Genomic DNA, 14,034 nt, shown 5'->3' with positions numbered 1-14,034 from the left:
AGCCCAGCGAATCATACCCATATGTTTAGGTCATGCCCGGCACTACAGGGGTTTTGGATGGGGGTGACAAAGGTGCTTTCAAAAGTAGTGGGGGTCCGGGTCGAACCAAGCTGGGGGTTGGCTATATTTGGGGTTGCACAAGAGCCGGGAGTGCAGGAGGCGAGAGAGGCCGATGTTTTGGCCTTTGCGTCCCTAGTAGCCCGGCGCAGGATATTGCTAATGTGGAAAGAAGCCAAGCCCCCGGGGGTGGAGACCTGGATAAATGACATGGCAGGGTTTATAAAGCTAGAGCGGATCAAGTTTGTTCTAAGGGGGTCGGCTCAAGGGTTCACCAGGCGGTGGCAACCGTTCGTCGAATACCTCGCAGAAAGATAGATGGAATGGAAAAAAGAAGGCAGCAGCAGCAGCCCAGGATCGGGGGGGGGGGGGGGGGGGGGAGGAGGAACCAGAAGGACTCTCAGGGTTGTTAATATATACTGTATAATATGTATAGGTCGTTGCTACAGATAATTATATATTGGACTGTTAAATTATATTTTTGGAGAGTGTTACTTGTGATAAGGCAGTTGCCAATTAGGGTTAGTTTTCATTTTTGTTATTTATTATTTATTCATTTTCTGTTTATAAAATAGGTCATTGTTATTTGTGTTGTTATAATATTGTGTAAAGGATGCACAATGTACTGTGTTGGTTGACCAAAAATTTTCAATAAAATATTTAAAAAAAAACATTTAGATTGAAGAATTGTTGAAGAAATGCACAATTGCTTGTCCTGTTCGCAAAGTACCCAGATGCCCTGTAGAGGGCACCACACAAACATCAACTCCACTTGCAGTGTCTTGCCCTGTAAAAGCTCACAGAGATGGGCAATGGGTAAATCTAACTATTCTTGTACTAATTACACCATTGTCATTAAAATCACCATGAGACACAACTAAAATACCACCTCAAACAGAAACTTGAAAATCTAGAGAACGATACAAGTTTCTGGTGAAAGAACTCTGCGATTAATTCTAAATTAATTTGATAAAGAGCTGGCACCAAGGGTGGCACACTTGTTAGCACTGCTGCCTTACAGCCCCAGGGACCCAGTTTGATTCCAACCTTGGGTCACTGTCTGTGTGAAGTTTGCATGTTCTACCCGTCTCTGCGTGCATTTCTTCCGGGTGCTCCGGTTTTCTCCCAAAGTTCAAAAATGTGAAGGTTAGGTGGATTTGCCATGCTAAATTGCCCCTTAGCCTTAGTGTCCAAATATGTGATCGTAATGTGATGGTTAGGTGTGGTTACTGGGCTACGGGGACGGGGTGGGAGCGTGGACCGAGGAAGTGTGCTCTTTCACAGAACCGGTGCAGACTCGATGGGCCGAATGGCCTCCTTCTGCACTGTTGTGATTCTATGATAAAGACAAATATGCAGGATTTTCCGCCCTACCTGCGACAGGTTTGGCGGTGGTGGTATCTTCCAGTCCCACCGATTTCAACGGGTTTCCCAGCAGGAATGGCCGGAAAATTCTGGCCAATGAATGGTCTCCTTTTGCACTGTAATTTATTTTATTCCAATCAGCACGTCAAAAAATGTGGGGACGAATCAATGGAATATCCAGTGCAGCTACTAATAGCAGATCCTCAAGTTGCCTTTGAGCAGGTGAAGCACTTCCTTATAATTTCCTACATTTGTTCGTTGGTCACAGATTGTATTGGTAAAAGTCATGACCCTAATTTTTAATAAATGGAAACTATACTTCTAATAATGGTATTAAAAAGTATTGAGAATGGAATTAAGGTTGAAGGCTTCACATTTTCAATCAATACAAAACTCTGGCAGTTCCGGTAACACAGCAGTTAGCACTATTGCTTCACAGCACCAGGGACCTGTGTTCGATTGCCGGCTTGGGTCACTGTCTATGTGGAGTCTGCACCTTCTCCCCATGTCTGCATGGGTTTAGTCCGGGTGCTCCGATTTCCTCCCACAAGTTCCGAAAGACGTGCTTGTTAGGTGATTGGACATTCTGAGTTCTCCCTCTGTGTACCCAAACAGGCGCTGGAGTGTGGCGACGAGGGGCTTTTCACAGTAACTTCATTGCAGTGTTAACATAAGCATACTTGTGACACTAATAAAGATTATTATTATACACTTTATCCAATATTTTCTTTTCGCAAGTATCCCCAGACCGGATGAGTATTTACGGAATCAGCAGTTTTTAAATGAGAGATTATCTATTCCGCATTGATAATGGCCTTGCCGCACCATTATGGGAATATCGCAAGCATACCTTTACCAGGCATGTATGGTACTCAGAGAGATTTGGTTGGGGATTTTGTGGATAAACTTTACTGATAAAGTGCCGTCAGCAAATGAATAGATCCACAACAAAGACTAAACTAGTCAAGAATATTAACCATCTAACATCATCAGCAAAGGAATTCCAAAGGGCAGCACGGTAGCACAAGTGTGGCTTCACAGCGCCAGGGTCCCAGGTTCGATACCCTGCTGGGTCACTGTCTGTGCGGAGTCTGCACGTTCTGCCCGTGTCTGCGTGGGTTTCCTCCGGGTGCTCCGGTTTCCTCCCACTGTCCAAAGACGTGCAGGTTAGGTGGATTGGCCATGATAAATTGCCCTTAGTGACCAAAAAGGTTAGGAGGGGTTATTGGGTTACGGGGATAGGGTGGAAGTGAGGGCTCAAGTGGGTCGGTGCAGACTCGATGGGCCGAATGGCTTCCTGCTGCATTGTATGTTCTATGTTCTAAATGCAGGTGTCTGAATGTGCGCTATCAGATTAAACGGGGATGTTGGAAATTTTGAATGCTAGTGTTCAGCATTAAGAGATTGTGAAAATTCCATGACATTGACATCTGGAAAGAATCTGAAACCATCATAATGATCAACCAAAAATATTAGCACATCAGAAATTTCCCCAGGCTTTAAAAACAAGTGCAATTACGCTGTCAAAACACATGGACGCAAGGCCGGTAGGGTTAATGCCATCACTCGATATGGTGCAATTCAACATGAGGGCCTGGTCGCCACTTGCTCCTCATGCTGGCCATGCAACATGGTAACAACAGTTAGTATCGACGTGATGTTAATGATAATTAGTGTCTACGAGACAATGGTCACCGCAATCTCAGACAGCAGCCGTACCTCACCATCTTCTTCATCATCAGTCTAAAAGGGAATGGGAGGAGCAGACGAAAGTGAAGAGAAATGACATGATGTGGGGGAATATTAACAATCAGAAATGCAACAAAAAGCATTTGAAAAAAAAATACTCTGAATGGATGGAATCATATGACCCATATTACATTAAAAGCTTATGGAGAGACACTGAACAGATGCAGGTAACACTGATGGTACTGGCTAAGCTAAGGGAGCTGGTAGTCTTGGCTATTCTTATGTTATGCAATTCCATAGAGACTTTGCCTCAATACTTTTACCCTTTTCATTTACTTCTCTGTGACATCAATAGAATTCGGCAAGTTACCGTAGTTCGAGGCTGAAGCTGAAACGTTTAAGGCTACCTGGTCAATTGGCTGCCTGTCAAACATAAAAGTAGACGGGTCATGTAAAATCTTATTCAGTTGATCCCTTAATGGGCGAAATTGCTTGCTTCATTGTCGGCGGGTGCATTTCGAGACTCTCACGCCTAGCACCGACAAAAGTATTGCTTGATTGTGCGATTACATTGGGACACGCGCCTAACGTCTTCTTGCATGACTTCACTACTTCCGGATCGGGCGCACTCTCACCTGCCTGAGCAATGTAAAATTCTGGTCGTTATATCATTGAATTTTTTTTTCTCTGTTAACTCTGCAAAAGGGATGTTGAGTGGAATGATGAACAACTTCACATCTAATCAATTCCCTTTTTTGAAGAACAAGCTTCAACAGTGCACCCCATTGAATTTTTTACATCATGTACCATTCAAAGCTGAGTGGCATAAACCCACAGACACTGGCAGAAACGAGGGCAGCTGGTTGTGACTGTCTGGAGTAGCTTCTTTCTGTTTGGAGGATTTCTTCATCGTACTGTATATTTCGTTGACCGTTCTAAGCACGGAGACAGATGATATTGGAACCATTCGAAAGTAGTAAGCAAAGGCAACTGCCTCGCAGAATAAAATAATCCCAGTCCATATACTCCGATCCGAATCTGCTTTGATAAATTTTGGCCCAAAACAGGGTTTGAAAAATAACAGCTAGGAACAAGGGCAGCACGGTGGTTAGCACTGCTGCCTCACAGTGCCAGGGACCCGGGTTCAATTCCGACCTTGGGTTACTGTCTGGAGTTTGCACGTTCTCCCACTGTCTGCGTGGGTTTCCTCCGGGTGCACCCGTTTCCTCCCACAGTCCAAAGATGGTGCAGGCTAGGTGGATTGGCCATGATAAAGTCTCCTTAAGCGTCCAAAGGTGGGGTGGGGTTACAGGGAAAGGGTGGGGGATTCGGCCTAGGCAGGGTGGTCCTTTGAAGGGTCAGTGAGGGCTCGATAGGCCAAATGGCCTCCTTCTACACTGTAGGGATTCTACGATTACTTTGTTCCATAATTTTGTTCCATATAACCAATATTAATCAGTGTTTGAGATAGGGAGCATTAGATCTCCTTGAAGTGATGAAAAAGCACCATTGTTTGATGCAAACACACAAAAAAATGAGTTGGTCCTTGGATAAATTCGGAGGATCAGGCAATTCTCAGCTCACATACCACTCAAAAACAAAAGAGGAGGGGGATAAAGATGATATAACTACAGGCCTAACATCTATGGCAGGAAAAAATCTAAAGACCTTAATGCAAGACAACATTGCTCAGTAGTTCATTCTCGGTCACTGGATCAAAATCCTGGAACTCCCTTTCTAGCAGCACCCTGGGTGCACTGACACCACGAGGGCTCTAAAGTGGCGGCTCACCACCACCTTCTCAAGGACAATTCAGGGCGGGCAAATAAATGCTGGCTTGGCCAGCGACACCACACCCCGTGAAAGAATAAAGAAATAAATTGTCACTTGTAAAAATAAACATGGGTTGATAAAGTAAAGCTAATACAGATTCGTTAAAGGTAAACACTGTCCGATTAATTTGATTGAGTTCTTCACAGAAACAAGGGTTTTATGCTCTGTACTTTCGGGACTTTCAAACAACGTTTGTGAAAGAGCAACAGATTAGATTGTTAACAAAGCACAATCCCAGTAGAGTAAAGGGCGAGTGGCAGCATGGCTAGAAAATTGGTGCAGGGATAGAAAGCAGAATGCTTTTTTCTGACTGGAGAGGGATATAGTTGTATCCCCCAGAAACTGATATTCGGACCACTGCTGCTTTTGATATATATTAATGACCAGGGAGAGGGCATAAATTCAAAGTCTGCACGTGATACAAAACCGCGGTACACAGTGACGAGGACAGTAGCAGACGTCAGGAGGACGTCGACTGACTGGGGAAACTGGTGACACATGGCAGATGAATGCATTTTGGACAGAAAATTGAAGGCAATATAAACAATGTGGTACAATTTTAAAGGGAGAGCAGAAACAGAGAGATGCAGACGGTCACATCCCCACACATTTGAACTTGAAGTTGTGAAGAATAAATCTGGAATCTTTGGCTTTATGAACAAAGCAGAAGACAAAAGCAGGGACATTATGCTGAACATTTACAAAACACTGGTTGGGCCTCAGTTGGAGCCGTGAGCCCTACTCTGGGCACCACAGACTAGTGGAAATGTTAAGGCCCTTGAAGAGAGTGCAGGACAGGATTCAGTCAACCCTAGTTTTGAGGATTAGTAGAACAATATGTTTTTTCATTTATTTTGCTTTACTACGCTGTACTAAAGTGATGTTAACACAAGTTACTGCCAGTAATTATAATTGCCTGACATTATAATCACACCATCAATGCCATTAAATTACCTACATTTTAGTCACAATGTCTTCTGGTACCACATTCCATCTTACAAAGCTATTGGAGTTGAGAAATACTGTTGCTTATCAATTCGTTCAGAAACGGGACACCAGCAAAACAATAACAGACACTGCCAGCAATGTTACCAGATTGGAAGTTGCATTTCTGTCAATCCTGCCCTCCAAACAACTAACGCTATGATAAATAATCTGTTGTTGCCAGTACTGTTAATTTCTTGATATTATGGTCATATCATAGAATCATAGGGCTCAATTCAAACAATTGGGATCAAAGTCCCATAGTGAGTGCGTTTAGATGCATGTTTCCTGGTGCTCGCAATGCCGAGAAACAAATGCCTACTCAACGCGACTCGCGTTGTATAAGGGGCCTCAGCGGGGATCGCATGGCCGAGGTTGCACATAGCCCCGTTTTGAACACTGGGGTGCTCCACTCACTGGAACTCCCCAGTGCAGTGAGAGATCGGGACGGCATTTAAAAATGGCATCCCGATCTCCGAGGCTCCCAAAGCGATCCCTAACCTTCCCTCAGCCCAATGTACTATGGGAGGGCCTTGCCCACCCCCACACCTCCCGAACACCCACGCAGGGCAGCCCAGGGCCAATCACAGGCTGGCACCAGCAGTGTAAGTGCACCACCCTGCCCAAAGGGCATGCAGCTGAGGGCTTCCGATCACCTGGGAGACCTCCATGAGTGCCGCTACATCTGGTCCCCATTTGTTGGGACCATTGCTGTACGGCACTCACCCGAGGTCTCCGAGGCGAAGGGGATGAATCCCAAAGCCTCAGGTACTTCGGAATCTGCACCTTAAAGTGAGAGAGCCTCTCACTCTATTATGCAGATTTGCCAAAAGGTGCTCCCGCCCACAATGGATCTTGCGAGGCATTGCGAGCCGGGTATATCCCGGAAACGGGGTCTCCCTCGGCCTCGCTGCGTCGTGCCCGGCGAGCTGCCTTTCGTGTCCATAAATCCTTGTGCAGGAGGAGGCTTTTCGGCCCATCGAGTCTGTACGAACTCTCTGAAATAGCACCCCACCCAGGTCCAATCCCCCACCCTATCCCCATAACCCCAACTAGGGGGCAACTTAGCATGGCCAATCCACCGAACCTGCACACCTTTGGACCGTGGTAGGAAAACCGGAGTACCCGAAAGAAACCCACACAGATACGGAGAGAACGTACAAACTCCACACAGACAGTCACCCAAGGTCAGAATCAAACCTGGGTCTCTGCTACAACAGACGATGGGAGAGAATGGCACTCCAATTAACATTAATTAATGAGAGAGAAATTTTAATTTGGAGATTTAATGTGGGATATGGTGATTGAGAGTGGCTTTGCCCTTGTTGTACCCAAGTAAAGAAATCTGGGCTGTGGCTACTGCTCCTTAGCCTGCGGAAAGTATGGCGCAGTTTACTGTTGATTGGTAAATATTCTTCATGTTTTCAGATAACAGTGTCCCTCCAACATGCATGGATTTCAACCCCTCGCAAAATTACTCATGTCCAAGTTGATCCCCTACATTTTGCCTAATAATTTGGTCTAAAAGCTCAAATTTTACCCAAGTAAATATGTAATAACATTCTCGGGATGAGTGTTTGCTGGGTGATTTCTGGAAAGGAATTTACATTCCTGTCAAGCTAATAGTTAGATCTCAGAGTGGGACAAAGGCGTACAGATTTCTGGAAGCTTGTGGTACAAACAATCTGATTACTCCTTTTACATGTGGACGGTGACACAGATTGCTCGAATGGGTATTAGTGGGAAAGGTTTAGGCATTTGCAAAGCGCATCGGTTTACACCATCTTTGATGCACAGTATATTAAGGTCCAAATATCATATTAACTAGAGTACAAACATCAAACTATGGCTAAGTGTGGAATATAATCAAGAGAATGCAGTTCCTTATGCATGGGCATTGTTTCAGTATATAGTCAAAAGATCTGGAATGATACTTCTGTGGCTGAATTGATTCCAGAAGTCAGTTTAGAATCCGTAGGTAGCAGAGTAGCTCAATTAGCTTGGCTCTGTAGCAGTAATTCACCACTTAAGTGAACATCTGGTTTCATAATCCAGTTTATACGGAGAGATGTCAGGCACAGTATCTTTCATTGCATCTCTCTAGCTCTATGCTTTTTGTGTGCATCATGAATAACAAACTATAAATAATTGTCATTACATCATTTCCTACTGATAACTATTAATTTGTCTATTGCAAGTTACATAAATTATGCGCTGATTTATAGTCAGAACCGACCAATAGAGAGTATATTGAATACACCTACTGTGGAGGAGGGGAATGATATAGTGGTAGACAATGTGAGACACTTCATGAAGCCACTATGAGGTATTAAGGGTTCTTCGTTTACTTCCAGGTCTCACTATTATATACCTCAATGTTAGGCAGTATTAGGTGTTGGGGTGGGGGTTGGGCTAGGGCAAGAGCTGTGCCTGCAGGATTGGTCGGCAATGCCCATAGTCCAAAAACGTAACATTTCTCAGAAATTTACAAAGAACCACAAAATTGCTACAGTGCAGAACGAGGCCATTCGGCCCATCAAGTCTGTACCGACCCTGTGAAAGAGCACCTTACCTAGACCCCCCCCCCCCCCAATAACCTGCACATCTTTGAACACGAAGGGGCAATTTTAGCACGGCCAATCCACCTAACCCGCACACCTTTGGACTGTGGGAGGAAACCGGAGTATCTGCAGGAAACCCACGCAGACACAGGGAGAAAGTGCAAACTCCACATAGACAGTCACCCAAGGACAGGATTGAACCCGGGTCCCAGGTGCTGAGAGGAAGCCGTGCTAACCACTGCGCCACCCAGTCCTTTTATTCTGCTTTGACATAATAATAAAAATTAAGTGGACACTCGTGGTTATACTGTGAATTCCTTTCGGAACTTGGTCTCGCAAGCCTGTGCTGGCAGCTTCCTGTTGCACATTTGGCAGTGGCATGCAAACAGTCTCAATAGCCAAGCTAGGAATTGCTTGGCGAAGAAAGGCCAAGTTCCATTAAGATCATCCGAGAAGTCATGTGATACAATATAAATTAGGTTGTTGACAGTAGAGGTCTAGTTTCTACAATACCCACCCCAAATTCAGTTCTTCTAAGAAAGAAAATCGCTACCCGATTGGTAGCCATGCCTTCAGTTGCCTCGACCCAAAGCTCTGGAATTATCTTCCTGAACCTCTCTGAGTCTCGAGCTCCTTCTCTTCCTTAGAGGCACTCCTTAAACCCAGCTCTTTCAACTAGTGTTTGATCATCTGTATTTATATTTCCTTCTGTGGCGCACTATCAACTTTTGTTTGATGATGATTCTATGAAGATCCCCGGGATATTTCACCACAGTAAAGATGCATGTTACGGTTGTTGTAGTAGTTGAGCAAGCAATCTCGATCAATTAGACAAGAGACCCAGACTTAAGGAAAATCCCAATGGAGGAACAAAGAACAATACAGCACAAGAAAAGGCCCTTCGGCCCTCCAAGCCTGTACCGGTGATGATACCAACCTTTTCCAAAACCCTCAGCACTTCCTTGTACCGTTTGAGGAGGTGACAAAAAATGATTGACGAGGGAAGGGCTGTGGATGTTGTCCACATGGACTTTAGGAAAGCATTTGATAAGGTCCCTCATGGCAGGCTGGTGCAAAAGATTAGATCACATGGGGGCAGGGGTGAACGAGCGGGATGGATCCAGAACTGGCTTGGCCATAGAAGACAGAGGATAGCAGCGGGAGGGTGTTTTTCCGAATGGAGTTCTGTAACTAGTGGTGTTCCGCAGGGATCAGTTCTGGGACCTCTGCTCTTTGTAATATATATAAATGACTTGGAAGAAAACGTAGCGGGTCTGATTAGCAAGTTTGCGGATGATATTAAGAATGCAGGAGTTGCGGATAGTGATGAAGATTGTCAGAGACTACAACAGGCTATAGATAGGCTGCAAAATTGGGCAGAGAAATAGCAGGTGGAATTTAACCCAGACAAATGAGGTGATGCATTTTGGTAGATCCAATTCAGGTGGGAGCTATAAATTAAATGGCAGAACCATCAGGCGCATAGAGACACACACAGATCTGGGCGTGCAGGTCCACAGATCCTTAAAAGTGGCAGCACAGGTGGAAATGGTGGAAAAGAAAGCATATGGCATGCTTGCCTTCATAAGATGGGGTATTGAGTATAAAAGCTCAAAAATTATGTTACAATTATATAGAACGTTGGTTAGGCCACATTTGGAATACTATGTCCAATTATTGTCACCGCACTACCAGAAGGACGTGGAGGTTTTGGAGAGAGTACAGAAAAGGTTTACCAGGATGTTACCTGGTATGGAGGGTATTAGCTATGAGGAGAGATTGAATAAACTGGGATTGGTCTCCCTAGAGAGATGGAGGCTGAGGGGCGACCTGATAGAAGTTTATAAAATTATTAGGGGTATAGATAGGGTGAACAGTTGGAGGCTTTTTCCCAGGGCAGAAATGACAATTACAAGGGGGCACAAGTTCAAAGTGAGGGGGCAAAGGTTCAGTGGAGATGTACGGGGGAAGTTATTTACACAAAGGATGGTGGTGGCACTGCCAAGTGAGGTGGTTGAGGCAGATCCGTTAGCGACCTTTAAGACTTATCTTGATAGGCACATGAACAAACGGGGTATAGAAGGATACAGGTGGTTGGTCTAGATTGGATACGTGATCAGCGCAGGCTTGGAGGGCCGAAGGGCCTGTTCCTGTGTTGTATTGTTCTTTGGATTCATCTATACCCATCCTATCCAAGTATTTGTCAAGATGCCTTTTGAATGCCGTTAATGTATCTGCTTCCACAACCTCCCCTGGCAACGCGTTGCAGGCACTCACCACCCTCTGCGTACAAAACCTGCCTCGCACATCTCCTCTAAACTTTTCTCCATGGACCTTAAACCTATGCCCCCTGGGGACTGACCCCTCCACCCTGGGAAAGAGTGCCTGCCCATCCATTTGATCCATACCCCTCATAACCTTGTAGACCTTTATCAGGTCACCCCTCAACCTCCATCTTTCTAATGAAAACAGTTCAAGTCTATTCAGCCTCTCCACATAGCTAACACCCTTCAGACCAGGCAACAACCTGGTAAACCTCCTCTGCACCCTCTCCAAAGGCCTCCACATCCTTCTGGTAGTGTGGTGACCAGAATTATGCGCAATATTCCAAGTGCGGCCATACCAAGGTTCTGTACAACTGTAGCATGACTTGCCAGTTTTTATACTCGATACCCCATCTAATAAAGGCAAGCATTCTGTCTGCTCTCTTAACTACTGTGTCCACTTGTGTTGCCACCTTCAAAGATCTGTGGACTTGCACGCCCAGATCGCTCTGACTTTTTATATTCCTCAGAGTTTTGCTATGTACAGTATATTTCCCCTTTATGTTAGACCTACCAAAATGCATTACCTCACATTTGTCCGGATTAAACTCAATTTGCCATTTCTCTGCCCAAGTCTCCAACCTATCTATGTCCTGTTGTATCGTCTGACCATCCTCAATACTATCTGCCACTCCATCAACTTTGGTGTCATCCGCGAACGTACTAATCGGACCAGCTAGATATTCCTCCTAATTCTTTATGTATACTACAAACAACAGAGGCCCCAGCACAGATCCCTGTGGAACACCACTAGTCTCAACATTCCATTCAGAAAAACACCCTTCTACTACTACCCTTTGCCTTCTGTGACCGAGCCAGTTCTGTATCCATCTTACCACCTCACCTCTGATCCCGTGTGACTTCATCTTTTGTACCAGTCTGCCATGAGGCACCTTGTCAAAGGCTTTACTGAACAACATCCACCGCCCTCCCCATATCAATCATCTTTGTCACCTCCTCCAAAAACTCGATTAAGTTAGTGAGGCATGACCTCCCCTTCACAAAACCATGCTGTCTATCGCTAATGAGTCCATTTGTTTCCAAATGGGTATAAATCCCGTCCCCGAGAATTCTCTCCAATAATTTACCTTCTACCGATGTGAGGCTCACTGGCCTATAGTTTTCAGGATTATCCCTGCTACCTTTCTTAAACAGCGGTACCACATTAGCTATTCTCCAGTCTTCTGTAGCCAATGAGGATACAAAGATGTCAGTCAAGGCCCCAGCAATTTCCTCCCTTGCTCCCCTCAGTATTCTGGGTAAATCCCATCCGGCCCAGGAGGCTTATCTACTTTAATATCTTTTAAAAGACCTAATACCTCCCCTTTTCCATGTTACCATGATCCAGACTGCCCACACACCCTACCCAAGAATCATCTTCCACAAAGTCCCTTTTGGTGAACACTGATGCAAAGTACTAATTTAGTACCTCGCCCATTTCCTGTGGCTCAACACAGATTCCCCCCACTGTCCTTATGTGGTCCAATCCTTTCCCTGGCCATCCTTTTGCTTTTTATATATGAATAAAAAGCTTTGGGATTCACCTTAATCCTACTTGCCAAGGACTTTTAATGACCCTCCTAATTTCCCGCTCAAGTACCTTCCTACTTTCCTTATACTTCTCAAGGGTTTTGACTGTCCCCACCCTTCCAGACCGTCCAAAAGGAGTGGAAGCCTTTCCCTCCCAAGCATGTCAAATGTACCACAAGCTCCCGCTTCAAATTAATCAAAATCTCTATGCAAAAATCTTATTTTACGAAAAACAATTATCGAATTTTCATTTAAGTGAATCAATAGGAATTGCTTCCACTGTGTGACCATAGATTGGTCAACTAATTGCTTGCTGAAATACTGCCTTTCCGGGTTTCTGAACAGGGTCAAAGACCTGGGGCGTCATTCTCCGACCCCCTGCCGGGTCGGAGACCCGCTCAATTCTCCGGCCCGCATGGGCCGAAGTCCCGCCCAGAAATTACCTGTCCCGCCGGCGTAAATTAAACCTGGTATTTACCGGCGGGACCAGGCGGCGTGGGCGGGCTCCGGGGTCCTGGGGGGGGGCGCGGGGCGATCTGACCCCAAGGGGTGCCCCCACGGTGGCCTGGCCCGCGATCGGGGCCCACCGATCCGCGGGCGGGCCTGTGCCGTGGGGGCACTCTTTCCCTTCCGCCTCCGCCACGGCCTCCACCATGGCAGAGGCGGAAGTGACTCTCCCCACTGCGCATGCGCGGGAAACTGTCAGCGGCCGCCGACGCTCCCGCGCATGCGCCGCATTTCCGCGCCAGCTGGCGGGGCAACAAACGCCATTTCCGCCAGCCGGCGGGGCGGAAATCCCTCCGGCGTCGGCCTAGCCCCTCAATGTTGGGGCTCGGCCCCCAAAGATGCGGAGCATTCCGCACCTTTGGGGTGGCGCGATGCCCGTCTGATTGGCGCCGATTTGGGCGCCAGTCGGCGGACATCACGCCGTTGGGGGAGAATTTCGCCCCAGGTCACTGTCTACATTATTTAGTTATTTTAACTTCCAAAGTAAACCAGCAATTATATCATCTCTCAATCTTCACTATTCCGGTGAGGACATGCCCGATTTATACAATTGATTTAAATAATCCTCGATTCCCCCAACCATTACATTTTCTTGCTTCTGTACTATTTCAAAAACTGTAGACCGTGTATTGTGGCACCCAGTACAGAGTTTTCCAAGTGCAGTCGGCACTATTGATTTATAAATTGGCAGGAACCATCCCACTATTTTGGCTGAACATTAACCTTTTAATGCATTTAGATCAGATTTGATTTACTTACTGCCTCTGAGCATTATTGTGACATGTTCCTCGTTACAAAGTGAAATGTCTCAAATGCATCAAATCATTCCAAAAGAACAGTTAATCCTTTTGGGAGCAGCAAGTGTGTGAGGTTATCCAAATCCAATTAGTAGATGTCGGCATTACAGTTCAAGCAACATAACAGCTCTTCTAAGGGTGCAATCAACAGAATTGAGCCTGAATTGTTGCAAGGTGAATTATTCTGCCCAATGTTTGACAAAGTGGCAGTGCGAGAATGAAAGGTTTTCCCCCTGCTGTTCCAGTACAGAACTTAGTTCACCACAGTATTCAGAGAAACTTTCTTCCAATGTTCTTTTGAACGCCGTTAATGTATCTGCTTCCACAACCTCCTCTGGCAACGCGTTGCAGGCGCTCACCACCCTCTGCGTACAAAACCTGCCTCGC

General features: G+C 45.7%; 1 protein-coding gene across 16 annotated transcripts in view; it reads right to left on the bottom strand.

Moving 5' to 3' along the window:
- fhod3b (formin homology 2 domain containing 3b) overlaps window positions 1-14,034 on the bottom strand; it is a 742,093-nt gene that overhangs the window by 23,054 nt on the left and 705,005 nt on the right. For 13 of the 16 annotated variants that reach the window (XM_072509894.1, XM_072509896.1, XM_072509899.1 and 10 more), the window contains one exon: window positions 3,142-3,165. The exons of the other annotated variants lie outside the window; for them this stretch is intronic. In XM_072509894.1, coding sequence (XP_072365995.1) covers window positions 3,142-3,165 — 24 coding nt within the window. The remainder of the gene's footprint in view (window positions 1-3,141; window positions 3,166-14,034) is intronic. 16 annotated transcript variants of the gene reach the window in all.

Source organism: Scyliorhinus torazame, chromosome 6 (assembly GCF_047496885.1).
Source record: "Scyliorhinus torazame isolate Kashiwa2021f chromosome 6, sScyTor2.1, whole genome shotgun sequence".
NCBI classification, from domain to species: domain Eukaryota; kingdom Metazoa; phylum Chordata; class Chondrichthyes; order Carcharhiniformes; family Scyliorhinidae; genus Scyliorhinus; species Scyliorhinus torazame.
This window is presented reverse-complemented; position numbering and strand designations above follow the sequence as displayed.